Source organism: Lepus europaeus, chromosome 12, assembly GCF_033115175.1.
Source record: "Lepus europaeus isolate LE1 chromosome 12, mLepTim1.pri, whole genome shotgun sequence".
NCBI lineage: Eukaryota > Metazoa > Chordata > Mammalia > Lagomorpha > Leporidae > Lepus > Lepus europaeus.
In genome coordinates, this window is record NC_084838.1 from 1,580,816 (window position 1) to 1,608,698 (window position 27,883).

The following is a 27,883-nucleotide window of genomic DNA, read 5'->3' on the forward strand; positions in this document are numbered from 1 at the left end:
TCCCGCCTCCCGCGACCGGGCACAACGCCGGAAGTCCCGCCTCCAGAGACCAGGTCCGCCGCCGGAAGTCCCGCCTCCCGCGGCGCGGGGCACGCCGGGACCGCCGGAAGGCGTGCTCACTGGGCGCCGGCGCTGGGTCTGCGTGGTCTGACCGGGACGGCCCCGATGTCGCAGTCAGGCAGTGGCCGCTGCGCTGTGGACTGTGAGCGGCCCCGGGAGCGTCAGGACCTCCGAGGCCAGGCCCGGGGGCGGGGCTTGGACGCAGGCGCGACGGCGAGCGCCTGGACGCCCCTTCCGAGGCCTTAGGGCCCCGGCGGGAGGGCCCACGCGGCCGCACGTGGCGCTGGCACGAGCCTGCAGTGCCTGCCCGAGCTCGTGGGCGTCCGCCGCGGCCAGCTGGGTCCTGCGGGGCCCGCCGGGGGCCGGGAGCACTGGACACTGGAGCGGGCGGGGCCCCGCCGGGAGCCGAGGGCGGCCGCAGGGACGCGGCCCCCGGCCCCCGAGTTCCATCCTGTGCGGACGCGCATGGTGACTTGCGTGTGTGGTGCGGGTTCAGCCACTGCCTGGGGCGCCCGCACCTGCGGAGGCAGCGGGTGACGACGGCCCAGGGGCTGGGATCCTCCACCCCGTGGGAGACCAGGGTGGAGCCCCAGGCTGGAGCCCGGCCATTTATAGCAAGAACCAGCAGGTCCATCTCCCTGCCGTTCAGATAAATCGATCTTAAAACCCAAAACCACCCGCGTGTGCACCCTGCTCCGTGCCCCCCCCAGCCCCCACACCCCGGGCGGCCACCCCTGTGCCCCAGGTGCCGGGGCTCCAGCCTGGCGACCCGCTGCACACCCCCACTCCTAAACCGCCCTCCAGCAGAGCTGGCCCAGTGCACCCCAGAGAACCACGCCCCCCCCCCAGGATGCCACTGGCCCTGTGCTCTCCATGGGCCGAGCGCGGGCTGCTCTGGAGGGTGGGGGACCCCCAACGGCGACCTTCTAAGTTAGAGGGGCTGGCGGCATAGACGCGGCTTGGGAGATCTGCGCCTTATCTCAGGGCGACCCCGTCCCAGGACCCCGTCTGTGCTCAGGGCGACCCCGTCCCAGGACCCCGTCTGTGCTCTCAGGACGACCCCGTCCCAGGACCCCGTCTGTGCTCTCAGGGCGACCCCGTCCCAGGACCCCGTCTGTGCTCTCAGGGCGACCCCGTCCCAGGACCCCGTCTGTGCTCTCAGGGCGACCCCGTCCCAGGACCCCGTCTGTGCTCTCAGGGCGACCCCGTCCCAGGACCCCGTCTGTGTGCTCAGGACGACCCCGTCCCAGAACCCCGTCTGTGCTCTCAGGGCGACCCCGTCCCAGGACCCCGTCTGTGCTCAGGGCGACCCCGTCCCAGGACCCCGTCTGTGCTCAGGGCGACCCCGTCCCAGGACCCCGTCTGTGCTCTCAGGGCGACCCCGTCCCAGGACCCCGTCTGTGCTCTCAGGGCGACCCCGTCCCAGAACCCCGTCTGTGCGCTCAGGACGACCCCGTCCCAGAACCCCGTCTGTGCTCTCAGGACGACCCCGTCCCAGAACCCCGTCTGTGCTCTCAGGGCGACCCCGTCCCAGGACCCCGTCTGTGCTCAGGGCGACCCCGTCCCAGGACCCCGTCTGTGCTCTCAGGGCGACCCCGTCCCAGGACCCCGTCTGTGCTCTCAGGGCGACCCCGTCCCAGAACCCCGTCTGTGCGCTCAGGACGACCCCGTCCCAGAACCCCGTCTGTGCTCTCAGGACGACCCCGTCCCAGAACCCCGTCTGTGCGCTCAGGACGACCCCGTCCCAGGACCCCGTCTGTGCTCTCAGGACGACCCCGTCCCAGAACCCCGTCTGTGCGCTCTCAGGACGACGCCGTCCCAGAACCCCGTCTGTGCTCTCAGGACGACCCCGTCCCAGAACCCCGTCTGTGCTCTCAGGACGACCCCGTCCCAGAACCCCGTCTGTGCTCTCAGGACGACCCCGTCCCAGAACCCCGTCTGTGCTCTCAGGACGACCCCGTCCCAGAACCCCGTCTGCGCTCTCAGGACGACCCCGTCCCAGAACCCCGTCTGTGTGCTCTCAGGACGACCCCGTCCCAGAACCCCGTCTGTGTGCTCTCAGGACGACCCCGTCCCAGAACCCCGTCTGTGCTCAGGACGACCCCGTCCCAGAACCCCGTCTGTGCTCTCAGGGCGACCCCGTCCCAGAACCCCGTCTGTGTGCTCTCAGGACGACCCCGTCCCAGAACCCCGTCTGTGCTCTCAGGGCGACCCCGTCCCAGAACCCCGTCTGTGCTCTCAGGGCGACCCCGTCCCAGAACCCCGTCTGTGCTCTCAGGGCGACCCCGTCCCAGAACCCCGTCTGTGCTCTCAGGGCGACCCCGTCCCAGAACCCCGTCTGTGCGCTCAGGGCGACCCCGTCCCAGAACCCCGTCTGTGCTCTCAGGACGACCCCGTCCCAGAACCCCGTCTGTGCTCTCAGGGCGACCCCGTCCCAGAACCCCGTCTGTGCGCTCTCAGGGCGACCCCGTCCCAGAACCCCGTCTGCGCTCTCAGGGCGACCCCGTCCCAGAACCCCGTCTGTGCTCTCAGGACGACCCCGTCCCAGAACCCCGTCTGTGTGCTCTCAGGGCGACCCCGTCCCAGAACCCCGTCTGTGCTCAGGACGACCCCGTCCCAGAACCCCGTCTGTGCGCTCTCAGGACGACCCCGTCCCAGAACCCCGTCTGTGCTCTCAGGACGACCCCGTCCCAGAACCCCGTCTGTGCTCTCAGGACGACCCCGTCCCAGAACCCCGTCTGTGTGCTCTCAGGACGACCCCGTCCCAGAACCCCGTCTGTGCTCTCAGGACGACCCCGTCCCAGAACCCCATCTGTGCTCTCAGGACGACCCCGTCCCAGAACCCCGTCTGTGTGCTCTCAGGGCGACCCCGTCCCAGAACCCCGTCTGTGTGCTCAGGGCGACCCCGTCCCAGAACCCCGTCTGTGCTCTCAGGACGACCCCGTCCCAGAACCCCGTCTGTGTGCTCTCAGGACGACCCCGTCCCAGAACCCCGTCTGTGCTCTCAGGACGACCCCGTCCCAGAACCCCATCTGTGCTCTCAGGACGACCCCGTCCCAGAACCCCGTCTGTGCTCTCAGGGCGACCCCGTCCCAGAACCCCGTCTGTGCTCTCAGGACGACCCCGTCCCAGAACCCCGTCTGTGCGCTCTCAGGACGACCCCGTCCCAGAACCCCGTCTGTGCTCTCAGGGCGACCCCGTCCCAGAACCCCGTCTGTGCTCTCAGGACGACCCCGTCCCAGAACCCCGTCTGTGCTCTCAGGACGACCCCGTCCCAGAACCCCGTCTGTGCTCTCAGGACGACCCCGTCCCAGAACCCCGTCTGTGCTCTCAGGACGACCCCGTCCCAGGACCCCGTCTGTGCTCTCAGGACGACCCCGTCCCAGAACCCCGTCTGTGCTCTCAGGACGACCCCGTCCCAGAACCCCGTCTGTGCTCTCAGGACGACCCCGTCCCAGAACCCCGTCTGTGCGCTCTCAGGACGACCCCGTCCCAGAACCCCGTCTGTGCTCTCAGGGCGACCCCGTCCCAGAACCCCGTCTGTGCGCTCAGGGCGACCCCGTCCCAGAACCCCGTCTGTGCTCTCAGGACGACCCCGTCCCAGAACCCCGTCTGTGCTCTCAGGACGACCCCGTCCCAGAACCCCATCTGTGTGCTCTCAGGGCGACCCCGTCCCAGAACCCCGTCTGTGCTCTCAGGACGACCCCGTCCCAGAACCCCGTCTGTGCTCTCAGGGCGACCCCGTCCCAGAACCCCGTCTGTGCGCTCTCAGGGCGACCCCGTCCCAGAACCCCGTCTGTGCTCTCAGGGCGACCCCGTCCCAGAACCCCGTCTGTGCTCTCAGGGCGACCCCGTCCCAGAACCCCGTCTGTGCGCTCTCAGGGCGACCCCGTCCCAGAACCCCGTCTGTGTGCTCTCAGGACGACCCCGTCCCAGAACCCCGTCTGTGCGCTCTCAGGACGACCCCGTCCCAGAACCCCGTCTGTGCTCTCAGGGCGACCCCGTCCCAGAACCCCGTCTGTGTGCTCTCAGGGCGACCCCGTCCCAGAACCCCGTCTGTGCTCTCAGGACGACCCCGTCCCAGAACCCCGTCTGTGCGCTCTCAGGACGACCCCGTCCCAGAACCCCGTCTGTACTCTCAGGACGACCCCGTCCCAGAACCCCGTCTGTGTGCTCTCAGGACGACCCCGTCCCAGAACCCCGTCTGTGTGCTCAGGACGACCCCGTCCCAGAACCCCGTCTGTGCTCAGGGCGACCCCACCCAGAACCCCGTCTGTGCTCTCAGGGCGACCCCGTCCCAGAACCCCGTCTGTGCTCAGGACGACCCCGTCCCAGAACCCCGTCTGCGCTCTCAGGACGACCCCGTCCCAGAACCCCGTCTGTGTGCTCTCAGGACGACCCCGTCCCAGAACCCCGTCTGTGTGCTCTCAGGGCGACCCCGTCCCAGAACCCCGTCATCTGCGACCCCAGGACGTGCTGGTAGCTGCCATTGGGCCCGGGACCCGCCAGGCTCAGTGCCAGCACTGTCACCCGTGAGGGCAGGACCGGGCAGGACTGGACAGACGCGTCCCCAGCACTGCCGCGGCCGAGTCAGAACAAACAGCAGATGTGTGAACTTCAGGATTTATTTGAACAGAAAGCTGAAACCGAAATGGGGCAGGAGAAGGAAGTTTATTCTAGAAAACAACTCTGTAAAAACAGCCAGAAAGGGGTGTAGTGCACGGTACGCCCGCCCCTGCGGGAGGGCGGGCAGAAGGCAGCCGGAGGGCAAGGTGCCCCTGGGAACGGGTCCGACCCCCACTGAGAACTCCCCCCCAGCCCCGAGTGGAATGTGCGATCCCCCAGTCCCTGAGACAGCGCGTCCAGCCGCTGGGCGCTGCAGGGTGGACTGCGGCCCAGAGGGACAGGGACGAGAAAGGCACCGGCGCGCGGGCCGACCGTCCGCTCAGGGACGCTCAGACCGGCTTAGGGTTCACGCTCTGGGCCAGGAACGGAGATGCATCACAGAACCGCGGTTTTCGTGTTTAGTAATTTTAAAAAAATCACTGGCCTTTACAAAAACGTCTTCCACGGCTCATCAGAACCCGCACGGAGAACGCGAGACCGGCGGGAGCCGCTCCTCCCGCGGGCCCTGACGGGGCCTCTGCCCTGGGCAAGGGTTCCCGCGCCGGCTGTGGCCCAGGCTTCTCTCAAGGGCTCTCGTCCTCGTCCTTAATTTCTGAAATCCGGTCTATGGATTTAAGGATTTCGGCAACCAGGTTCAGCGTTTCGGCTCCGGAAATGAGTTGCCTAAAAGGGAGACACGGGTCTCAGGAGCTGCTGCCGCCACTGGGCACTGAAGCCACGGCGTGGGAGGGTGAGAGCCGGGGGCGGTGAGCGCCAGTGCGAGTGCTGGCCGCTGGCCCGCTGCCCCGCGCCCGTGATGGGGTCAGGACGGCCCTGCACCGCGTGAGCCCCGATGCTGAGGCCGCTGGGCGTGGCTAGTGCTGGAAGAGCCGCTCTGTCCCTCTGCCTCTCAGAGGAAATAAAAGTCTCCTGGGAAAAAGGGACGGAGTTAGACTCGCTCAGGCCGGGAATGGACGTCGGCGCCCCGGAAGTGCCCGTGGCATGGCTGGCACCGACAGCCACGGCAGAGATCCTACTTGGAGCTGGCGCGTGCCGGGGTCCTCTCTGCAGGAGGCACTCAGGCGCCGGGGCCGTCACCGCTGGCAGACCAGCCTCCGACCCGTCCCGGTGCCCACGGTGCCGGGCACTATACTACGGGCCTTCTGCGTTCCGGGGCAGTGCAGACCCCGCGTCCCGTCCTGGGCTGCCCAGGCGCCGGCCGCGCTCCAGCTTCCTGTCCGCAGGCAGTGAGGGTGTGAGCACATGGTCGCTGCCACCTGCGTCGGGGACCGGGCTGGCTTCTGGGCTCCTGGCTTTGGCCTGGCCCGGCCCTGGGGTCGCAGCCGTGTAGGGAGCGAGCCAGCCCCCGCCTTTCAGACCAAAGTTATCCTAAGTCTGCGTGTCTGGGGAGCCGCAGGCCGCGGGCTGACGGGACCGCCTCCCCCTCCCCGCGCGCTCACTTGATGGACGCGTGTGCGCTGTTCATGACCACGCGGAGGTTCTGCAGGGCCACGTCCGTGTTCTGCTTCACCACCGCCAGGCTGGCGCCCTGGCCCGACCGGAGCGCTTCGTTCTCCCGCTTGAAGTTGGACACCTGGGCCTGGGAGGGACGGGCGCTCGCTGTGAGCACTCGCGTGGCCGAGGAGCAGGCGCGGGCAGCTGGGACCCCTCCCCCCGCCGCGCTCGGGGAACCAGGGAAGCGCGCACCCAGCCCCGGCGGAGGAGTGGGAACTCCGGATTTCATTTGGCTGGGGAGGCAGAGGGGCCCTCCGCCCTGGCTCACGGCCCGGGCCGCCCAGGTCTGCCGAATTCCAGCATCCGCCCCACCGTCCGAGGGAGGAACAGGAGAGGCTCCCAGGCCCTCTGCTCAGCGGCCCAGGGAGACGCCCGCGCTGTCCCTGCTGGTGCCAGGCAGCCCGGCAGAGGCCTCCCGGCTCCCAGAGGTGACCCGCAGGTGGAAGTGAACCCCAGGGAGCCCTCCCGTTACCTGCAGCAAGCCCACTTCCTGCTTCAACTTCACGACGTTGTTCTCTGCCTTCACGGCCCGCTTCTGTCACCAAACACACAGACGTCACCACCAACAGGACCTCGCCCGGGCGCAGGGCCACGAGCCGCCACCGTCAGACTGACCCACACGGGGCCCGGGCCGGGCAGAGCACAACCACAACGCCAAGGCCCTGGTCCACCTGGAGTAACACGCGCTCCTGACCCTTGTCAGCTCCAGGTCTGCGTCCCCGGCCCCGCCCCGCCCCCGCCCCGTGCTGCCGTCAGCCCAGGGTCTCCCCCGCCCCTGCCCCGCGCTCGCTGACCGTCATCAGCTCCAGGTTCTGCTCCACCTGCTGCACCACGGACTCCAGGTCGTGGAAGTCGCTCTCCTCCTTGACCATCTTGGCCTCCAGCTTCCGCTCAAGCGTCCGCACCCTGTGCCGGGACGAACCAGGCGGCAGGGACTCACTGACCACCTCGAGGCTGCCGTCCGCAGGCGTCCGCTGACTGGGGCACAGCGGCGTCAGAGCCCGCCCCGGCGGAGAGCTTTAACACAGAGCCGGGGACAGTGCGCCCCGCTGCCCGGGCGGAGGCCGGCCGCGCCCGCCAGGAGCTTACATACATTTCTGTCTGGGTCTCAGAGAAGCTCTGAACCTCGCTCAGCTTCCTCCTGAGCTTAGAGTTCTCCTCCTTCAGCTGCGGAGAGAGAGGCCCCGCGTCAGGGCTCGGCTCGCGCCGCCCCGCTGGGCTCCACGCCCTCCTCCCTCCACTTCCACGTGTTTGAAGGCAGCGGCACGTTCGGCGGGGGTTTCACCCACCAGCCGCCCCCAGAGGCTGCCGCCCCGGCTGGGTCTCCCCACAGGTGGCAGGGCCCGAGCACTTGGGCCGCCCCTGCTGCCTCCCAGGGAGCTCCGGGGCACAGAGCCGGGACTCGCGGCCAGGCACGCCGAGACGGGACGTGGCTGTGCCGCACCAGACACGGCCGCCCTGCAGCCTCCCGGTAAACAGGAATGTCCACGCGCCGCTCGCTCAGAGGCCGGGCTTGTACGCCGCTCACGGCCCGAGTCAGAGCAGCGACTTTCCCAGAGGCTCCTCCACACGGAGGACGTGGTGAGCTACCCCAAGACGGCGGCCCGAGGGCCTCAGGTCTCGGCGTCACAGTAAGGCAGGCCACAGTGCCCAGCTCCTGCGCCGGGACTCACGGACGGGTGAAAACCACACAGGCTGCCCTCGGGGACGGGCCCCGCCACGCCGGGCCTTCTCGGGGACGGGCCCCACCACGCCGGGCCTTCTCGGGGACGGGCCCCAGCCACGCCGGGCCTTCTCGGGGACGGGCCCCGCCACGCCGGGCCTTCTCGGGGACGGGCCCCGCCACGCCGGGCCTTCTCGGGGACGGGCCCCGCCACGCCGGGCCTTCTCGGGGACGGGCCCCGCCACGCCGGGCCTTCTCGGGGACGGGCCCCGCCACGCCGGGCCTTCTCGGGGACGGGCCCCGCCACGCCGGGCCTTCTCGGGGACGGGCCCCAGCCACGCCGGGCCCTCTCGGGGACGGGCCCCAGCCACGCCGGGCCTTCTCGGGGATGGGCCCTGCCATGCCGGGCCTTCTTGGGGACAAGTGTGGCCACGCCAGGCCTTCTTAGGGCCAGAGCCCCAGCCACACCAGGCCTTCTCGGAGCCGAGCCCAGCTGCCGCCGCCCCATCCACACTTACGGCTTCATAACTTATCTGCAGCGTTCGCAGGTGCCTGTCTCCCAGGGATTCTCCGTGAGCCGCAAAGTCCGTGCTGGGACTCCCTGGTGGCGACGCTGGGGAGACCCGAGAGTCCGTGTCGCTCAAGGCCCACGCGGGCAGAGACTCGGGCCCAGCCAGCTCTGACGGGGTGAAGAAGGACAGGTAGGTGCCGCAGGGCGACGCGCCGGCCGAGAGCCTGGAGGAGTGGCTCTGCTCCGCCGTGGACGGCAGGTAGGCCGCGCTCCACCCGTCGTCCTCATCCTCGTCCTCGTCCAGCAGGTCACCAGCCCCCGTCGGGTCCTCGAAGAACGGCTGCTGATAGTCCAGGCCGTACCCCAGCGTCTGGGGGGCAGGGGCCTCATGGCCAAATCCCAGCGTGCGCCTCGAGGCCTCCTGCAGAGACAGCGACCAAAGCGCGTGGCTGCTTCCTGTCTCTGGTCTGACCTGGAGCTCACAGAGCCGGCCGTCCGGTCCCCAGAGCACAGAGCCGGCCGGCCCCGTCCGGTCCCCAGACCCAAAGCCGGCCGGCCCCGTCCGGTCCCCAGAGCGCAGAGCCGGCCGGCCCCGTCCGGTCCCGAAACCCAGAGCACAGAGCCAGCCGGCCCCGTCCGGTCCCCAGACCCAGAGCCGGCCGGCCCCGTCCCGCCTGCAGCCAGAGCCCAGCGGCCCAAGCCCCACTGGACGCACCCCACGCGCCCCCAGGCCTCCCCAAGTGAGCAACGTGGAGGAACAGGGCCCCACGGGCTCCACCCCGCGGCCGCACCTTCGGGCAGGCTCTGCTGGCGCCCGCGTCCTCCCCGGAGAGGCCGAGGCTCTTGGATTTCAGGAATTCTTTAAAGGAGAACGGGTTTGCCTCTTCCGGGCCGCCCAGCTTGTCGTCTGGAGTGAGAGGACGGGGCGTCCATTGGAAGGGGTCCCGGCGCTCACCTCTCCCCAGAGCGCGACCCCCGCGGGCCACCACGGCTCAGGGGACACGGGACGGGCAGGCGGGGGCCCACAGCTGTGCTTCTCGGTTCCTCTGGGCACCCCCACTCCACACACCCCTGGAGGGAAGCGCTGTCACTCAACCCGGCCTGTGCACAGAGCCCCGCCCCCGCCCCCGCCCCCCCCCCCAGAGAAAGCGAAGGTCATGGAGCTACTCTACCTCCGAGGTGGGCCTGGCGGGCTCCCGGGGGGCCGTGCTCGCCGCCCTTCGCCCTTCCCCAGGTAAAATCTGCAAAGAGACACCGTCACCCCACCGCGGCCACGAGACACCGTCACCCCACCGCGGCCACAGCAGAGACGCCGTCACCCCACCGCGGCCACGAGACACCGTCACCCCACCACGGCCACAGCAGAGACGCCGTCACCCCGCCACGGCCACAGCAGAGACGCCGTCACCCTGCCGCGGCCACGAGACACCGTCACCCCACCACGGCCATGGCAAAGAGACACCATCACCCCACCGCAGCCACGAGACACCGTCACCCCGCCGCGGCCACGGCAGAGACACCGTCACCCCGCCGCGGCCACGAGACACCGTCACCCCACCACGGCCACAGCAGAGACACCGTCACCCTGCCGCGGCCACGAGACACCGTCACCCCGCCACGGCCACAGCAGAGACACCGTCACCCCGCCACGGCCACAGCAGACGCTGTCACCCCGCCACGGCCATGAGACACCATCACCCCACCGCGGCCACAGCAGAGACACCGTCACCCCACCGCAGCCACGAGACACCGTCACCCCGCCACGGTCACGGCAAAGACACCGTCACCCCGCCACGGCCACAGCAGAGACACCGTCACCCCGCCGCGGCCACGAGACACCGTCACCCCACCACGGCCACGAGACACCGTCACCCCACCACGGCCACAGCAGAGACACCGTCACCCTGCCGCGGCCACGAGACACCGTCACCCCGCCACGGCCACAGCAGAGGCACCGTCACCCCGCCACGGCCGCAGCAGAGACGCCGTCACCCTGCCGCGGCCACGAGACACCGTCACCCCACCACGGCCATGGCAAAGAGACACCGTCACCCTGCCGCGGCCACGAGACACCGTCACCCCGCCGCGGCCACGGCAGAGACACCGTCACCCCGCCGCGGCCACAGCAGACGCCGTCACCCCGCCACGGCCATGAGACACCATCACCCCACCGCGGCCACAGCAGAGACACCGTCACCCCACCGCAGCCACGAGACACCGTCACCCCGCCACGGTCACGGCAAAGACACTGTCACCCCGCCACGGCCATGGCAAAGACACCGTCACCCCGCCACGGCCACAGCAGAGACACCGTCACCCCGCCACGGCCACAGCAGAGACACCGTCACCCCGCCATGACCATGAGACACCGTCACCGAACCATGACCACGGCAGAGACACCGTCACCCCACCACGGCCACAGCAGAGACACCGTGACCCCACCACGGCCATGACAAAGAAACACCATCACCCCACCACGGCCACGGGACACCGTCACCCCGCCATGGCCATGAGACACTGTCACCGAACCATGACCACGGCAGAGACACCGTCACCCCGCCATGGCCACAGCAGAAACACCATCACCCCACCACGGCCATGGCAGAGACACCATCACCCCACCACGGCTATGAGACATCGTCACCCAACCATGACCATGGCAGAGCCACCATCACTCCACTACGGCCACGAGACACCGTCACCAAACCATGGCCACGGCAGAGCCACCGTCACCCGGCCACGGCCATGAGACATCGTCACGGAACCATGACCACGGCAGAGCCACCGTCACCCCGCCATGGCCACGGCAGAGCCACCGTCACCCGGCCACGGGCGTGGAGATCCTCACTGCCTGGAGTCTGGGAAGGCCGCCGACCCCGCGGCAGGTGCACCTGTCCGTCCACCTCACCACAGCTGCCTGGGCCCCGAGCCAGCCACGGCCCACGGAGACCCGCTGCCGGCCGGCTCCCTGCCCCGCGCCCCCTCGGGCACCGACACCCTGGGCGGGAGCTGCCTGGCGGGGGAGCTCCTGGCGGGCGCACGCTGCAGGCCGCGGCGGCGCCCTCGGCCACCTGGCCCACGCGGCTCACCTGCATCGCCCACGGGAGCCAGCACCGGGCTGGGCACACAGCACACAACCGTCGGCCGAATGCCGAGGAAGTGCGGGTCCAGGTCCCCGCCACGGGAGCGCTCGCACTCCAGCTGGGGGAGACAAGACCGGCGCTCACAGAACGCGGGAGCTGGAGGCGACAATGGAGCGACTTTACCGCCCCGGCCCGGCCCGGCCCCGGCCCCCCGCCCGCCCGCCCGCCCGCCCCGGCCCTCACCGTCGGGAACGACCAGGCTCCGGGCCCGGGACAACGGGGGCGCGCCCGGGCGGCGCTGGTAGCCCGACATGGCCGCGGGCCCGGCGCGGCTGGCCCGGCCTAGCGCGGCAGCAGCGGCCCCATGGCCCCGGGCCCGCGCGCCGCCGTCGCCGCCGCCGCCGCCGCTCGTCCGAGGCTCCCGTGCGGCTTCCGCCCCCGGCACCGGAAGCGCGCGGTCGAGCGCCGGGGGCGGGGCGCGCGGCGGAAGCGGAAGTGACCTCAGAAGCGGTGGGCGGAGACCAAGATGGCGGCCGTGGTGCTGGCGGCGGCGAGGCTGCTGCGGGGCTCGGGGCCGTGGGGCCGCCCGCGGCGGAGGTGAGCCCCGGGACGCCGCGTGTCCGGGCTGCGTCCGTCCTCCTGCGCGACCCGCCGCCGCGGCCCCCGGCCCCGAGCCCCGGCCTGCGCGCGGCTGACCGGCCCGCCCCGCCCCGCAGGTTTGCGCCGCCGGCCCGCAGGCGGTTCAGCAGCGCAGGCGCCTGCCCCGGCGTGCCGCTCTCGTCCCCCCTGCCCGGCGTCCCCACGCCCGTGTTCGCCACGGTGGGCGGCCAGGAGGAGTTCGAGACCAAAGTCACCGCGCTGGACAACGGGCTTCGCGTGGCGTCGCAGAATAAGTTCGGGCAGTTTTGCACGGTCGGAAGTAGGTGCCGCGGGTCCTGTGTCACGCGTGGGCCCTTGGAGGCCCGGGCGGCGGGTCCTGTCACACGCGTGGGCCCTCAGTGACTGCCCCAGACTCAGACCCTGGGTGGAAGCTGGCACCCACGTGGACGGCGCTGGCCCAGGGCGGCTCTGCCCCCCCACTCTCCTGCCTCAGTGCGGGTTCTCCCCTGTGGGCGCCTCGCTCCGGAGGTCAAGCCCCACGCGTGACCCTACCCCCCCGTCCTGGCTGGGCCCCACGCGTGACCCTACCCCCCCGTCCTGGCTGGGCCCCACGCGTGTCCTGACCCCCCCCCGTCCTGGCTGGGCCCCACGCGTGTCCTGACCCCCCCCAGTCCTGGCTGGGCCCCACGCGTGTCCTGACCTCCCCCGTCCTGGCTGGGCCCCACGCGTGTCCTGACCCCCCCCGTCCTGGCTGGGCCCCACGCGTGTCCTGACCCCCCCCCAGTCCTGGCTGGGCCTCACGCGTGTCCTGACCCCCCCCCCCCTGGCTGGACCTCACGCGTGTCCTGACCCCCCCCCCGTCCTGGCTGGGCCCCACGCGTGTCCTGACACCCCCCCCGTCCTGGCTGGGCCCCACGCGTGTCCTGACACCCCCCCCCCCCGTCCTGGCTGGGCCTCACGCGTGTCCTGACCCCTCCCAGTCCTGGCTGGGCCCCACGCGTGTCCTGACACCCCCCCCCCGTCCTGGCTGGGCCTCACGCGTGTCCTGACCCCTCCCAGTCCTGGCTGGGCCCCACGCGTGTCCTGACCCCCCCCCCCAGTCCTGGCTGGGCCTCACGCGTGTCCTGACCCCCCCCCGTCCTGGCTGGGCCTCACGCGTGTCCTGACCCCTCCCAGTCCTGGCTGGGCCCCACGCGTGTCCCTGACACCCCCCCCCCCGTCCTGGCTGGGCCTCACGCGTGTCCTGACCCCTCCCAGTCCTGGCTGGGCCCCACGCGTGTCCTGACCCCCCCCCCCAGTCCTGGCTGGGCCTCACGCGTGTCCTGACCCCCCCCCCGTCCTGGCTGGGCCTCACGCGTGTCCTGACCCCTCCCAGTCCTGGCTGGGCCCCACGCGTGTCCTGACCCCCCCCCCCCAGTCCTGGCTGGGCCCCACGCGTGTCCTGACACCCCCCCCCCGTCCTGGCTGGGCCCCACGCGTGTCCTGACACCCCCCCCCCCCCGTCCTGGCTGGGCCTGTCCGTTACCTGACCTCTGACCCGCCCACCTTGGGTTTCAGTTCTCATTAACTCAGGATCCAGGTACGAGGCGAAGCACCTCAGTGGCATCGCTCACTTCCTGGAGAAGTTGGCGTTTTCGGTCAGTGTCCGCTTTGTAAACTTTGTTTTCTGAGATTTGTTTATATGAAAGGCAGACTTGGGGGGTCTTCTGTTGGCTGGTTCAGTCCCTAAAAGGCCACAACGGCTGGAGCTGGACCGATCTGAAGCCAGGAGCCCCCTCTGGGTCTCCCACATGGGTGCAGGGGCCCAAGGACCTGGGCCATCTCCCACTGCCTTCCCAGGCCACAGCAGAGAGCTGGGTCGGAAGTGGAGCAGCCGGGACTCGAACCGGCGCCTGTGTGGGATGCGGGCACTGCAGGCCCAGGGCGTTACCCGCTGCGCCACGGCTCTGGCCCCGAGACTGAAGGCTGAGTGGGCTCGGATGCCCTGGGGCCGCGCAGGCTCATGGCTCCCTGCACCTCTTCTTGCCAGTCCACCGCGCGTTTTGACAGCAAAGATGAGATCCTGCTCGCCCTGGAGAGGCACGGCGGCATCTGTGATTGCCAGACGTCGAGGTACACGGCCTTTACACGGCTTCTCCCTCTGTCCTCCACGGAGCCCCACGGGGCGTGGCAGACAGGACCCCGGGGTGGAGCAGCAGGGGCCGGGCACACAGGTGGCCACTGCCCCGTCCGCTCAGCGGTGCTGGCAGGCGGAGTGGGCCCTGCCCTGGTGTCCAGAGGGCAGGTGGCCTCCCCCAGCGGGGGCCCGGAGGACGAGCAGCTGACTCGGCCCGGCCTGCAGTCGGCAGCAGAGCGGGGGGGGGGGGGGGGGGGGGCGGGGGGTATAGCCCCGGGCAGGGCTCTGGGCGGGGAGGCCACCAAAGCTTGGAGTTGGGGCGGCCGTGGCTGTTGGGGGCGGTACGCGGCTGGAGCGCAGGGGGCTGGGGTCCTGTTCTGGACACGGGTGGGTGTCCCTCGGCCAGGCACGGGGTCCCGTTCTGGACACGGGTGGGTGTCCCTCAGCCAGGCACAGAGCGCTTCGGAAAGCCCCCGTGAGGGTGGGACGGGGGCCAGGCGCCAGGCTTTCTGAGGGGCCGGTGGCCAGAACCCGAGCGTTAGGCAGCCAGCGTGGGGGCCGTGTTCAGTGCCCGAGATCAGCCTTACCCATTTCTCAGCACGGGGTCTCGTGGAAGACCTGCTGCCCCTGCCCGAGGACAAGGCCCCGCCCCGGCCTCCTTGTCTGAGCTCTGCTCCCTCGGCCGGGCTCCGCACTCCCCGGCTGTCACGCCGCTGCTCTGCGGGATGAGGCCCCGCCCTGCGCAGAGCCGTTCTCCCCTGGCCAGCTGTGTGCTCTTGTGGTCGGCGGGGCCTCGCCAGGGCCGTGCCCACCTGCCCGTCGCAGCGAGAGCATCCTGCGTCACAGCCGGCTCTGTTGCCGCTCCGCCGTGGCCTCTGCCCTGTGTGCAGCTGAGGACCGGAGGGGGGACGCGCCGGTGCCCCAGGTGCGCGAGGAGCCCCGGCACCGCCGGCCTGTGTTGTTTTCCAGAGACACCACCATGTACGCCGTGTCTGCGGACAGCAAAGGCCTGGACACGGTGGTCGGCCTGCTGGCCGACGTGGTCCTGCACCCCCGGCTGACAGGTGCGTGTATGCGCTGTGGGGTGGGGGTAGGCGTGTGCCAGGGGAGGGTCCCGTGGTGCTGCCACACAGAACCCTGGCGACTGGGGCGGGCCCTGGCGTGTGGGCACGGTCAGCCCTGGCCACCTGCCTGCGTGCGCGTCAGAGTGGGCGCTCAGAGCTGCAAGTCTCCACGTGGTGTCGCCGTTCCGCCTGCAGCGCTTGGAGGCGGGTGCTGTGTGCTCTGTCCCCGGGGCCTGGCTGCGGCCCTGCGGGGGTCCTGGGCTCCTGCAGCCCCAGTTGCTGGCATGGTTCTGTGCCGCTGTTTGCTCTCTCCTTTCCTCGTGTGTGTTCCTAGTGTGGACACAGCAACCACGCCTGTGTGTCAGGACCGGGTGTGATGGCGGGCCACGCCAGGCCTGCGTCACCCGAGGCCTTGATCCCTGGTCCCCGAGCTGCTGGGATTCAGCCGCACCCCTGCCTGGGGGGAGAGTGGGTGGGCTTTGTGTCTGTGCCTGATGACCTCGCCGCGCCCTCGGCCACGCACGTTGCCACGACGATGCGCGGTCCTGCCGGACCCTGGCTGAATCCGCAGAGCCACTCGTGGAGAGACAGGCTGGGAGCCTGCGGCTGGCTGCTTCCTGACCGCGGGGGGGGGGGGGGGGGCCACCCAGCGCCCCGGGGGTCGGGGGCCGGGGTCGCAGCCCTGAGCCTCGCCCTCCCCTTCCTTGCAGGGGAGGAGCTGGAGCGCGCGCGCATGGCCGTGCAGTTTGAGCTGGAAGACCTGAACATGCGGCCCGACCCCGAGCCACTGCTCACCGAGATGATCCATGAGGTAAAGCGCCTGCTCCCGGTTACCCCCGGGGCGGGGCGGGCCCTCTCGCTCACTCCTGGTCGTCTGTCGCCAGGCCGCTTACCGGGAGAACACCGTCGGCCTCCACCGCTTCTGCCCGCCCGAGAACCTGGCAAAGATCAGCCGCGAGGTGCTGCACGCCTACCTGAGGAACTACTACACCCCTGACCGCATGGTGCTGGCGGGCGTGGGCGTCGACCACGCGCAGCTGGTGGACTGTGCCCGGCGGTACCTCCTCGGCGCCCAGCCTGCCTGGGGGGCCACCGAGGCTGTGGACGTGGACAGATCGGTGGCGCAGTACACCGGGGGCATCGTCCAGGTGAGGCAGGCGCTCAGGGCCGCTGCACGGCTGGGGGTGTGGAAGTCAGCGGCCCATGCAGCCCCGTGGGAAGCTTCACTGGTCACGGGGCTGCCTCCATGCGTGGTGGGGGAGCCCACGGGTCCTGCGTGTCCTCACACGGCGCCCTCTCCTGGTCACAGCTGGAGAGAGACATGTCCAACGTCAGCCTGGGCCCCACCCCGATCCCGGAGCTCACGCACGTCATGCTGGGGCTGGAGAGCTGCTCCTTCCTGGTGAGTGCGGGGCCGGGTGCTGGTGTCCCGGCAGGGTGAGGGCCCGGCTGGGTGCTGGTGCCCCGGCAGGGTGAGTGCGGGGCTGGGTGCTGGTGCCCCGGCAGGGTGAGGGTGGGGCTGGGTGCTGGTGTCCCAGCAGGGTGAGTGCGGGGCTGGGTGCTGGTGTCCCGGCAGGGTGAGGGCCCGGCTGGGTGCTGGTGCCCCGGCTGGGTGCTGGTGCCCCGGCAGGGTGAGGGCCCCGGGTCGTGCCGCCAGGGTGAGGGCCCCGCCTGGACTCCACCGCGTCCCGCCCCGCAGGAGGAAGACTTCATCCCCTTCGCCGTGCTCAACATGATGATGGGTGGTGGCGGCTCCTTCTCGGCCGGCGGCCCCGGCAAGGGCATGTTCTCCCGGCTCTACCTCAACGTGCTCAACAGGTTGGTTGTGGTGCTGCCTTCCCAGCATCCTCCAGTGCCCCATGGCCTGGCGTGGGTGCCTCCCCTTGTCCCAGCAGCTCTGCGCTCTCCTCCCTCGCAGGCACCACTGGATGTACAACGCGACCTCCTACCATCACAGCTACGAAGACACGGGCCTCCTGTGCATCCACGCCAGCGCTGACCCGCGGCAGGTGAGGCCGGCCCCGTCGGCGAGCTCGCCTGCGTGAGCCTGGCCCAGCAGCGCTCCCATGCCCTCCTCCTCTGTAGGTGCGAGACATGGTGGAGATCCTCACCAAGGAGTTCATTCTGATGGGAGGATCCGTGGACGTGGTGAGTGAGGCCCGGGCAGCTCCAGGCCTGCAGCCCCCGGCAGCCTCGGCTCCTCTCCCGCAGCAGCCGGCGTGGTGTGGGCAGGGCTGCTCCTGGCGGGGCGGGGTCCCTCGCAGTGGAGACCCGAGGACGGTGCGGCCGCCTCGCGCTGTAGGAGGTGGGCGCCGTGCGTGGCTTTTCTAGGCTTCGTCCGCGTTCTGCCGTCGGACCTCAGGCCTTCGTCTGAGAGACGGAGAGAGAGGTGCCCGTGTTCTGCCCGCGGATTCGCTCCCAGACGCCCACAGCAGCCGGGGCTGAGGGCGGCGCAGCTGGGAGCTCCTCCCGGGTCCCCATCTTGGGCGGCAGAGACCAGACCACCTGAGCCACGTCTGCCTCCCCAGGCGCGTAGCCAGGAGCTTAATCAATCCAGCGGGGCAGCCAGGACTCGAACTCGGACCCTGACTCGGGTGCCGGCATCCCAGGTGCCAGCCGGGTCCGCGACCCGCCCTGTGCCGCCACGCTGCCCCTGCTGCACTTCCGGAGCCTGCACGGGGGCACAAGTGAGCGGCGTTGACGCACTCAGGCTGCCAGCAGGGGTGCCTGCTGCCTGCATGTCCGACAGCGCGGGGGCCGCGTAGCCCTCTAGACCATGAGCTGCGTTCTGGAGGGAGCGACTCTCCACGGCCACGGGGGCAAGGGAAGCCCCCAGCGGCCGCTGCTCCCACTGCCCCCCCAGCGCGGCCTGAGCTGCCCCAGTTCAGGGGGCCGAGAGGCGGTGTGAGGGGCGCAGGGTCCTGGGCTCCCCGGGGACTCTGCCCCGGCCCTGGCGTCAGGGGTGGTGAGGAGCAAGGTGAGGGAGGCCCCTTCTCCCTTCTCAGCCTGGCCCAGGACACGCAGCGGGGGAGGGGCGGCAGGGGCGGGGCCTGGGGAAGACCCCGCCCTTCGCTGTCTCCAGCTTTGGGCCATGGAGGCCCCGTGGGGGACGCTGCCGGGACTCGCGGGCCTACTGAGGGCCGGCGGGGCTTTGCGCTCAGGTCGAGCTGGAGCGAGCCAAGACGCAGCTGATGTCCATGCTCATGATGAACCTGGAGTCCCGGCCGGTGATCTTCGAGGACGTGGGCAGGCAGGTGCTGGCCACGCACTCGCGCAAGCTGCCCCACGAGCTGTGCGCGCTCATCCGTGAGTACCTGGCCGCAGCCGGGCCTGGCGGAGGCCTCGGTGGGGCTCAGACGCCGGGAGCGCCCTGTGGGCGGGGCTGGGGGCCACTGACTAGGGATCGGGGCCTGGGCCCCCAGGGAGGGCCGTGGTCACCACTCGGGGCCGGCGGCAGAGGGGCGGTGCTTTGCCATTTCTGCCCTGTGCTTGGCCCGGACTTCGGGGCCAGATGCAGTGAGCTGTCGTGGGAGGAGCGTGGGGACTTGTGTCCCCTGTCCACTGGGGGACAGGCACTCGACAGGAGCCCCTGTGGGCCCTCGGGTGTGGCAGTGCCGGCTCCCTGAGCCTCACCTGCTGCCCGGACCGCGTGCTCTGGGGAACGGGTTCTGCATTCCCTCCCGTCCGGCGGCTCCTGGCCCATAGCCCCCTCGGTCCATTCAGTGACCGCAGCGGGCGTGGAGAGCCAGGCGTCGGCCTGAGTCTGTGTCCGTGCCAGGCGGCGTGAAGCCAGAGGACATCAAGCGAGTGGCGTCCCAGATGCTGCGTGGGAAGCCGGCCGTGGCCGCGCTGGGCGACCTGACCCACCTGCCCCCTTACGAGCACATCCAGGCCGCGCTGTCCAGCAGAGACGGGCGCCTGCCCAGGACCTACCGGCTCTTCCGGTAGAGCCCTCCGCACCGACGTGCGCGCGGGAGCTGGGCGTGTGACTGTCGTGAATTTCGTGTGCAAAAGTGCGCGTGAACTTGAGTGAGGTGTGGCCAGGGCCCCGCTCGGCTTTGTCCCTGTGCGGTCAGCACAGCAGGCGCTAGGAGCAGAGAGGACGCTGGGATACAACGAACTCCGGACACGGGCCGGGCGAGTGAGCCTCCGTGTGGATCTCAGCCGTCCGTGGCAGCCCGTGGGCGCACAGCAGCCGAGCACCTGGGACAGGCCCCTGCCCGCTGCCCGACCGGAGCAGCTCGGGTGCCCCGTGTGCCCCCATCGCTCGGTGACCATAAAGTGGTGACTTTGCTGTGTAGTGTGTCCTTCACCCTGGCTGAGGGAGGGGTCGGTGAGCGCCTTCTCCCCCGGGGCTGCCCGGGGGCCTTGTCCTCGGGTGGGGGTTGGGCAGAGTGTGCAGGGGTGGGGTGCGGGCTGATGGCCCCTGGTACGTGGCGACAGCAGACACGGCGACTGGAGGGCGTGGCTGACGGGCCGTTGAGGTCCAGAAGCCTTGGGAACTGGGCACGTGCAGTAAACGCGGGGTGTGGTGGGCGTCGGGGGTGTCCAGAAGTCACCTAGGGGGACCTCGGGGCGGGCTTGGGTCGGAGCCTGCACGGGCACTGCTGTGGTGTCGCTAGAACCGCCCGCGGTTTGTGAGCAGCCACGCAGCGGCCTTGGTGGGGAGCTACAGGGGAAGGCGCGTGGGAGGAGGTGCTCCCTCGTCCTCCCGCTGCGTGGTGACGAGGCCTGGCGCCCCACAGCTCGCCGTGGGCTGGCAGGATCCGGTCTGGGGCGTCTGGTGCAGCAGCCGTCGCCACTCGGGGTGCCCGCAGCCCGGATCCGTGCCTGGGTTCAGGCCCGAGCTCCAGTTCCGTTCCAGCTCACACCTGGTGTTGGGATCCCTGGCTTCGGCCTGATCCAGCCCTGGCTGTTGGGGCATTGGGGAGTGAGCCAGCGGCCTGGGGGTCTGCGGGCGTGGAGGCCAACAGTGCCTGGTCACCGTGCTCAGGGGATGTCTGGTGGGGACGCAGGTTGGACGAGCAGCCGTAGACCATTCTGGAAATGCCACTCCTCTAGCCGCAGCCTGGAGAAGGGCCGACCCAGGACCGCCTGTGTGTGGTGCCGGCTGAGTGGTGACGTGCGCCGGGGCGTCTGGGAGAAGCACGGAGCTGTGTGAGGCCTCGCGCTCCGGCTCAGGTCCCTACACTGCTCGTTGTCCGGAGCCTAAACTGTCTCCACCCGGACGTCTGACAGCAGTGTCGGGGCAGGCAGGTGGCTTCCTCAACTCTAATGACCAGAGAGCCCGCTGGAGCTCCCGCCCCGCGAGCCTGGGCTGGTGTGAGCGGTGTCACTGAGGCCCAGTGTGGCCTCACAGGACCCACACTGCCCTCTGGAAGTGGACGCGGATAACAGCCGCACGTGCCGCTTGCCAGAACCAGCCCTGGTGGCGCGAGGTCCCCATCCTGGCAGGCGGTGGCCTGGGCCTGCACTGGGCAGCGCGGCCCCCGCCTTGGCGACGTGATGCAGCCTCTGGCCAGGATTCAAGGTTTAGTATGTGCATTTATTTAAAAATATAAATATGGAAAAATAAATAATCTAAAAGACTTGAGTGTCCCCAGGCTTACATTCAGAGCCTACTTCCCCCCGGGGAGATGGAGTGAGACGTGGACACAGACCTGGACGCTGTGGCGGGTGCCAGGGCTGCCGGGGAGTGGCTGACGCCCAGAGCTCCCAGCAGTGCCCGGGCCAGGAGGGGCCCCCTCCAAGGCCCACCTGTGGCTTATGTGGAGGGGAGGGGGCGGCCTTCTGAGCTGTGGGGTCCTCAGGGCGGGGGCGGGGAGCAGTCCCAAGAGAGTGCGCCCTGGTGCTGGGGCCCGAGGGGCTGGCCCTGGGTGTGGAGCCCCCGCCAGGCCTCCCCGTGGGAGCTGTGCAGGGGCCCATGTGTGGCAGGGGGGTGGCCGCGCCACAGGGAGCTCGCCTCGGTCAGGGCAGGCGCACTCAGCACGGGGAAGGGTGTCCCCCTGGGGCGTGGGTCTGGGGGTCTCTGGGTGAGAGGGGTAGCCCTCACAGTGGTCCCTCGGGTTGGCGAGGCCGCCAGCCAGCACAGCAGGGCCGTGGCCGCGTCAGGACACGGCGCAGATGGCGCTGGAGTTGTGTGTCTTCAGGGCCTGCTGCCGCTGCAGCTCCCTGTTGGCCCGCCTCCGGATCCCCGTCAGGTACAGCTCCCGGTCGAACTTGCCGGCGGCCAGCGGGATGCTGTGGGGCGGGACCGGGCGCCGGCCCCAGTGGGTAAGGCCTCGGACCTCGCCCCAGGCAGCCCTCTCGAGGCCCCTGCGTGGCACTTCGGACCCGCCTTCCTGCTGGGGGGCCTCAGGTAGAGGACCACGGTCTCCTGGCTCCCGGTGTGGGCACTTGGGGAGCTAACAGACCTTACGAGGAAGTCTCCACCGGCCCTGCCTTCTACCCGTCCCGAGCTCGGCCTGGCCCGCACCCAGGCCCCTCCCTGCACCTGCACGCCAGGCGAGTGGCCGGCAGGAGCAGGCACAGCCGGGCGGGGGCACTCACTTGTCCCGGCCGGGCCGCACTTTCACCCGGAACAGGCCGTACACGGGGCGGTGGTCGGAGGTCTTGATGGTGGTGCAGGACGAGTACCTCACGGGGCAGATGTCCCCCTTGTGCCGGCTTTTGTACAGGACCCGGTCCTTCAGGGAGGGACGTGGGGGCTGCAGCGCGGCCACCGGGCCCTGGTCCAGCCCCGCCCTCCGCTGCCCACGAGCCCAGGCGTCCACCTGGCTGCTCCCGTGCTGTCCCGGATGCCGGGCCGTGGGAGGGGCAGAGCCCGGGTCTGAGGGGCTGAACACCCCGGGAGGGGGTGCTCCTAGCCAGAGACCTGGGTGGGGCTCACTGGCGCGCCAAGCTGCTCCCAGGGGCCGTGGGAGGCTGCCCAGCAGCCGCGGCTCCGCTGGGCGCGTACCGTGTAGGAGGGGGTCCTGTGCTTGGAGCTGCTGTCGTAGGTGTCCTTCCCGATGTCGAACTTGTACGACGGCAGGAAGTGGATGTCCGGCTCCTGGAAGCCCTTGAAGATGGACCCTGTCAAGATGCACGTCGGCTCAGGCCAGCTCAGACCGGCTCAGGCCGGCTCAGGCCGCCTGAGCCCCGCCGCCCGAGCCGCCTCACCTTTCTCCATCTCGCGGGTGAGCTGGTCCCGCTGCAGCAGGGCCCCCACGTCCACCTCCAGGTCCCGCCTGAGGGCGGCCTCCACGGCCACGCGCCCCCCGCTCAGGCGGAAGTTGAAGTCCCCGAACCAGAAGACCTCGTCAAACCGGGTGGTGACGTCCGCTGAGGCACGGGGGCAGGGGACGGGCGTTGGCATGGGCTCCCCACCTGTCCACGGCCCCTCCCGCCCCTCGGGCTCCCGGGGGAGGCACCAGCAGTGCCTGGGGCCCACAGCGAGCCGACCACGGAGGGCAGCAGGCTGGAGGGGCGGTCAGCCGAGCAGCCCCCGGCCTCTCCCTCCCCCGCACGGCAGCCTCACCGGCGCTGGACTGGTAGGGGTTGGTGTCCGGCACGTTCCTGGGCAGGGCCAGGGCCTGCACGGTCCTGGTGTAGTCCAGCAGCCGCTCGGCCACCTTCCCGTCGCCAGCTGGGAGGGCGAGGACGGCGGCAGGCGGGTGGGTGCCACGCCCGCCCCTCCCCCGGCCGCGGCCGCTCAGGTCAGCCCCGCGGGGCGCGAGCACTCACAGGTGAAGTGGGAGGTGATGAAGAGGAAGGAGGTGCCGAAGAAGGTGAAGCCCACCCCCAGCGCGCCCTTGGTCTTGAACTGGGACACGATGCGCGTGGTCACCGTGGAGCACTCCACCTCTGCGGGGGGCGGCCGTCAGGGGAGCCCGCAGGCGGGGGCGCCCCGCGGGCCCGCCCCCACCCACCTACCTGAGCAGAACCAGATGAGGTCCCTGCGGATGAAGAGGGACATGTACAGCACGCCGTGGGCGGCCGAGGACAGCAGCACGTAGCGGGGGCCCAGCGTCTCCTGCAGGCGCGTCTCCCACTCCCGCCTGTGGGCACAGGGGCGCCCCGGAGCTACAGGGAAACCCTGCCGGGCCACACGCTGGGCCTTGGGGTCTCGCGGGGCGTGGGCGGGCGGGTCCCAGCTTCCTCAGGGCCCGTGGGCAGGGTGCTCCGGCCAGGCCACCTGCCGGGGGTCCCTGCACCTCTGCGGGGCACGGCGACGGGCCAGGGGCGCACGGGGAAGCCGGCTCAGAGCCCCAGGGACCCCCGCCCGTGTGTCCACACAGACGGCGCTTGCTCTGAGGGGCCGCACACAAACCCACTCGAGGGTCCCGCCGCAGGGGCCACCCCTACCTGTCCGAGCAGCCCTCCTGGACGCCGACAACGTACAGGTCCTGGGTGTAGTCGGCCTCCGTGGGCAGCAGGAGTTCGTCCAGGCTGGGCGGGAGCTCCTGGGGACGCAGGGGCGGGGCTGGGTGGGGCAGAGGCTGCGCCGGCCCCCTGAGGGCGTGGCCAAGGCTGCCCGGCGGGGGGCCCCCCCCCCCCCCCCGCCCAGCGCCTCACCTTCTGGCCCCGCATGTTCCAGGTGGCCACGAAGACGGCCAGGCTGCGGTCCGGGAAGTAGCGGGCCAGCTCGTCCGCCCCCAGCAGGGCCCCACTGGCCAGGAGGCTGCCCTCCAAGTAGCTCCTGCAGGGGCGACAGACGGAACAGGGCCGCGTCCCCCGTGTCGCCAGGGCGCGGCCGCGGGCCTGCCTCCCTGAGGGGTCACGCGCCGGAGTGGGCTGCTCGGCAGAAGCCCACCCTCCGTCTAGAACTGTCCCACCGCCCCCGCCAAGGGCTCGAGCTGGGCGTGCATGGCCCCCTGCGGGGGTCGGCGGTGGACAGGAGGCGCCCGGGTTCCAGCAGAACCCCTGCCCCCGCTCACGGCCCCCACCCCCTTGGCACCGGTTAAGGCCGCCCCCTGGGACACCTGGGAGTCCCGGCTGCTCCACTTCTGCTCCAGCTCCCTGCTAATGGCCTGGGAGGCAGCAGAAGACGGCCAAGTGCTTGGGCCCCTGCCCACGAGGGAGACCCGATGAGGCCCCTGGCTGCAGCCTGGCCCATCTGGGGAGTGGAGCAGCGGCTGCAACGCCTGTCTCCCCACCTCCACCCTTCCGAGCCACAGGGGGCAGCCGGCAGCAGTGGGGACGCTGCCTGGGCCGCCCGCCTCCCGTCGCAGGGCCTGGGTTCAAGCCCCAGCTCTGCTCCCCGTCCCAGCCCGAGACGCAGCAGTGACGGCCCAATGTCTGTGTCCCTGCGCCCGCGTGGGAGGCCCGGATGGAGCTGCCGGCTCCTGGCTCCCGCCTGGCCCAGCCCCAGCGTTGCAGCCGGCTGGGGGAGTGGGCCCGCGGATGGAAGCCCCCACCTTTGTCTCTCCAGTAAACAAGCAGCCAAGCCTGGCCTGGCCCCCTCCCACCCAGACGTCCCGCACCACACGCGTGTTTGGCTGCAGCCGACACGGGTGACGAGGACACAGGGGCGTGGCCGCGTGCTGACACACCCAGGTGCAGCTCTCGGGAACCCGGAAGCAGCGTCCGAATGTTGGGATTTTCCCGACCGTTAGGACACAGCCTCGGCCACGCGAGCCCACACCCTCTCGCCCAAGGGGACTCCGAAGTCCACTCAGGCCGTCCCCGCCCCCTCCTGTCCCCACCTCCGCCCGCTCCCCCAAACCCACGGCTCCGACCACGGCGACCACCACACACCCCGGGTTCCCTCCCATCTCCGGGCCGGGGCGGGCGCCTCCAGCCCAGCGCCCACGACGTCAGGAAGCCGGCAGAATCCCCGGGGACCACCGGGCTCACTCAGGGCCCTCCCAAGGCTGCTCCTGGCGCCACCAGGCCCCCTACCTGCTCCGGACGTCCTGGGTGCGGATGGGCGCCAGGAGGCTGAAGGACCTGGCGGACAGCAGGGACTGGTCATCGCAGGCCAGGGGGCTCCGAGGCCGCCCGGGGCCCAGGCTGCTGTGGGCCCGGGCGAGCGGGGGCTGGGCGAGGTCCGTGGCAACCGTGGGCGCCGACCTCAGGCGGTCGGAGGCCACGTCCAGGTCCGCAGTGGACCGCGGGCGTGGGGGCAGCAGGCCAGGGAGCCTGGGGGAGCTGCCCCCCGAGCCGCCCACCACTCCCGAGAGGCAGTGTCCCCAGGAAGCACTGAGGCGGGGTGGGGAGCCCCTGGGGGCCGGCGGCCAGGCGGGCCCGCGGGACGGGCTGGCCCCGTCCTGGGCGGCCAGGTCCTCACGGCTGCTGGGGACACGCCGCCTCCGCCAGCCCCTGTCGTCCAGGGACAGGGCGCGCTGCAGCCGGGGCTGCGCGGGCTTCTCCGCGGCGTGCGGGTCGGCACCGGCGGCGGGCGGCCCGGGGCTGCCCTGCGGGCCCGCGGCGAGCTCCTGGTCCGCTGCCGGGGGCGCTCCCCGGGGCATCCCGCCCTCGGCGGGTCGCGGCGCCTCGGCCTTGGTCGGCATGGCCCAGCTCAGCGCCGGCCGCGGCCACCCGCGCCCGCGGGGACGCGCAACGTCGGGGCCCCGCGGCCGGGCGCACAGCACGGAGCCCGCCGCGGCGGCCCCTGCGGCCGGGCGCGGTCCTCCCGGGGCGGCGGTCGCCGCATGGCTGGCTGCCCGCAGGCCCCTGCAGGAAAACCGCGCAGTCAGGGGAACCGCCGCCTCGGCCCGGCCGGGGGCCTGCCCCGCATCGCCCCTCGCCCCGCAGCCGCCGCCCGGCGCCCCGGGAGGCCCAGCGCCCGCCGCAGGTGCTCCCCGCCGGGCCCGCCCCGCAACGGTCCGGCCGGCGGCCGCCCGCCTCGCCCCCAGGGTCACCCCGGCTCGAGGTCGCGCCCCACGCACCTCCAGGCCGGCCTCGCGCTCGCGCCGCTCCCGCCGCCTCCGCCCGGCCCGGCCGCGCGCCCACAGCGCCCCTGGCGGCCGGAGGACCGACGCCGCCCACGTCCCGCAGACGGGGCTCCCCGCCCTGGGCACCCCCAACCCGCGGCCAGCAGACCAAGCGAGACCAAGGTGAAGGCAGAGAGCACAAAATATTTTATTTAACAATTTGCAGTGAAACCATTTTCATTTAGGAAAAATAGCAGCTCCCGTGGTGAGGAGGAAGCTTCTTGAACGTGGGCAGTCGTGGGCAGAGGTCAGGTCTGTCCCAGCAGCGGGCACCAAGGGCAGCCGCCGGCCAGGCCCGCAGGCGTCCGCTCTCCCGGCACGGGTGGGCTGGGGGCGTCTGCCCGGAGCTGCACACGGCCCAGGCCCCCGCACGCCCGCTCCTCCGGGGCCCGGTGGTGCCTAGGATGGCCGCAGCCAACAGTCAGAGCCTCACAGCCGGGGCGGGGCGGGGGCGCCAGCCAGCCCGGAGGTCCCCGCGCCGCTGTCGCTGACAGCGCCGGCCAGGGCGCTGGAGCCTGCGAGGAGGCCCCCGGCTCCCGGGCCCCTCCCTCGGCCATGTCTCCCGGCTGCTGCGCTCGTGGGGGCCGCGCCCACCCCCACGACCCTAACGCGGCTACGGAGAGCAAGGTGAGGCGGACTCCGAACAGACGTCCTTGGGTCGGTCACCCCGCCAGGCTCCCACGGCCAGGGCAGCGCTGCCCTGGTCCCAGAGCGCCGCCCACTGCGCCTGCCGGCCCCCAGGGCTCCAGTCACTTCTGCAGCAAGCCACAGACACGGCGGCGTGGGGTGCCCGGCGGGTCCTCTCGGGACAGAGCCCACAGGTGCTCAGCGGGCTCTCGGCGACGGTCATCTGGAACCCGCGTGGACGCGGCTAGTTCAAGGGCGGGTACTTCCTCTGGCCGATCCTCCCTGGCCTGGAGCTCCCGGAGACGGCGGGGGCCTGGAACCAAACCAACAGCAGGGCCTCCGGTGTCCGCCAACCGCACCGAGCTGGGGCTGGCTCCCCGTGGACGTCCGGGGCTGCCGGCGGCCCGGGGGAGCACAGCGCTCACTTAGGGGCCTGAGCGGCCTGGGGGTCTCCCCACGGTCAGCAGGCAGCAGCGCAGGGCGCCGGGCCCCAGGGCAGGCAGCAGGGAGACAGCCGTCTCCACGCAGGAGCCGAGGGCAGGGGAGGGGCCTGGGTGCCGCACACGTCCCTGAGAGGCCGCCACATGAGGACGGGGCCCACGGAGCCGCAGGCAGGGCTGTGCCGTGTCGCCAACAGCAGGCACCCGTGAGGTGCCCCCCCGCAGGCCGGCAGAACCAGCTGTGCACTGGCGCTGTCCCGAGGCCACTGCAGGCTCCCAGCAGCCAGGGTCCCAGACCAGGGACTGCCCCTCGGGAGAGACCCTCGCCCCTGGGTGATGGACAAGAGGGAACCCGGGGCCAGGGACCCCGGCACAGTGCAGAAGGCTGGGCAGAAGGCTGCGGCGCACTGCAGACAGCCCATCGGGGCGGCGCTGGGGCGCAGCGGGTAAAGCCCCCGCCTGCCGGGCTGGCATCCACACGGGTGCCGGTTCTAGTCCCCGACACTCCACTTCCCATCCAGCTCTGTGCTGTGGCCTGGGAAGGCAGCGGAGGACGGCCCAAGTGCCTGGGCCCCTGCACCCCCGTGGGAGCCCCAGATGGGAGTTCCTGGCTCCTGGCTTTGGCCTGGTCCAGCCTCGGCCGTTGTAGGCGGGAGGATGATCCCCCCCACCCCCCATCCCCC

General features: G+C 71.2%; 4 protein-coding genes across 12 annotated transcripts in view; 1 reads left to right on the plus strand and 3 right to left on the minus strand.

Annotated features, from left to right (window-relative positions):
• Positions 1 to 4,675: 4,675 nt before the first annotated feature.
• ENTR1 (endosome associated trafficking regulator 1) lies at positions 4,676 to 11,789 on the minus strand. Of its 3 annotated transcripts, XM_062207249.1 has the most exons (10): positions 11,681 to 11,789; positions 11,444 to 11,593; positions 9,527 to 9,595; positions 9,146 to 9,261; positions 8,362 to 8,775; positions 7,274 to 7,347; positions 6,975 to 7,086; positions 6,653 to 6,715; positions 6,126 to 6,265; positions 4,676 to 5,349 (listed from the first exon to the last, which is right to left on the minus strand). In XM_062207249.1, exons 1-10 carry the CDS (start codon positions 11,748 to 11,750, stop codon positions 5,250 to 5,252), a joined length of 1,308 nt encoding a protein of 435 aa, XP_062063233.1. In that variant the 5' UTR covers positions 11,751 to 11,789; the 3' UTR covers positions 4,676 to 5,249. The 3 variants fall into 3 exon arrangements, with proteins under 3 accessions (XP_062063233.1, XP_062063235.1, XP_062063236.1); XM_062207251.1 differs by lacking the exon at positions 11,444 to 11,593; XM_062207252.1 differs by lacking the exons at positions 9,527 to 9,595; positions 11,444 to 11,593.
• A 168-nt stretch (positions 11,790 to 11,957) lies between these two features.
• On the plus strand, positions 11,958 to 19,511 carry PMPCA (peptidase, mitochondrial processing subunit alpha). The gene is made up of 13 exons (XM_062207253.1): positions 11,958 to 12,034; positions 12,154 to 12,356; positions 13,595 to 13,674; positions 14,067 to 14,149; positions 15,123 to 15,217; positions 15,928 to 16,028; positions 16,102 to 16,365; positions 16,527 to 16,619; positions 16,917 to 17,035; positions 17,136 to 17,226; positions 17,303 to 17,365; positions 18,379 to 18,523; positions 18,996 to 19,511. Exons 1-13 carry the CDS (start codon positions 11,964 to 11,966, stop codon positions 19,163 to 19,165), a joined length of 1,578 nt encoding a protein of 525 aa, XP_062063237.1. The 5' UTR covers positions 11,958 to 11,963; the 3' UTR covers positions 19,166 to 19,511.
• Positions 19,512 to 20,724: 1,213 nt separating this feature from the next.
• Positions 20,725 to 25,710, minus strand: INPP5E (inositol polyphosphate-5-phosphatase E). Its single transcript, XM_062208390.1, has 10 exons — positions 25,100 to 25,710; positions 23,774 to 23,897; positions 23,564 to 23,661; positions 23,132 to 23,256; positions 22,943 to 23,062; positions 22,737 to 22,844; positions 22,379 to 22,540; positions 22,176 to 22,291; positions 21,767 to 21,903; positions 20,725 to 21,457 (listed from the first exon to the last, which is right to left on the minus strand). The coding sequence occupies exons 1-10, from the start codon at positions 25,708 to 25,710 to the stop codon at positions 21,325 to 21,327; spliced, it is 1,734 nt and encodes a 577-aa protein (XP_062064374.1). The 3' UTR covers positions 20,725 to 21,324.
• A 547-nt stretch (positions 25,711 to 26,257) lies between these two features.
• The window catches only part of SEC16A (SEC16 homolog A, endoplasmic reticulum export factor), a 32,258-nt gene continuing 30,632 nt past the window's right edge, over positions 26,258 to 27,883 (minus strand). For all 7 annotated transcript variants that reach the window (XM_062207259.1, XM_062207257.1, XM_062207260.1 and 4 more), the window contains one exon: positions 26,258 to 27,073. In XM_062207259.1, coding sequence (XP_062063243.1) covers positions 27,005 to 27,073 — 69 coding nt within the window. In that variant the 3' untranslated portion in view covers positions 26,258 to 27,004. The remainder of the gene's footprint in view (positions 27,074 to 27,883) is intronic.

Coding starts and splice junctions, on each gene's coding strand:
- ENTR1 (XM_062207249.1), bottom strand. CDS start 11,750: ATGTCGGGCTACCAGCGCCGCCCGGGCGCGCCCCCGTTGTCCCGGGCC. Junction 8,776..9,145: donor CCAGCAGAGCCTGCCCGAAG/GTGCGGCCGCGG, acceptor CTGTCTCTGCAG/GAGGCCTCGAGGCGCACGCT. Junction 6,266..6,652: donor AGGAAGTGGGCTTGCTGCAG/GTAACGGGAGGG, acceptor CGTCCCTCCCAG/GCCCAGGTGTCCAACTTCAA.
- PMPCA (XM_062207253.1), top strand. CDS start 11,964: ATGGCGGCCGTGGTGCTGGCGGCGGCGAGGCTGCTGCGGGGCTCGGGG. Junction 12,035..12,153: donor TGGGGCCGCCCGCGGCGGAG/GTGAGCCCCGGG, acceptor CCCGCCCCGCAG/GTTTGCGCCGCCGGCCCGCA. Junction 12,357..13,594: donor GCAGTTTTGCACGGTCGGAA/GTAGGTGCCGCG, acceptor CTTGGGTTTCAG/TTCTCATTAACTCAGGATCC.
- INPP5E (XM_062208390.1), bottom strand. CDS start 25,710: ATGCCGACCAAGGCCGAGGCGCCGCGACCCGCCGAGGGCGGGATGCCC. Junction 23,898..25,099: donor ACCCAGGACGTCCGGAGCAG/GTAGGGGGCCTG, acceptor TCGCCCCTGCAG/GAGCTACTTGGAGGGCAGCC. Junction 22,292..22,378: donor CACCCGCGAGATGGAGAAAG/GTGAGGCGGCTC, acceptor GCATCTTGACAG/GGTCCATCTTCAAGGGCTTC.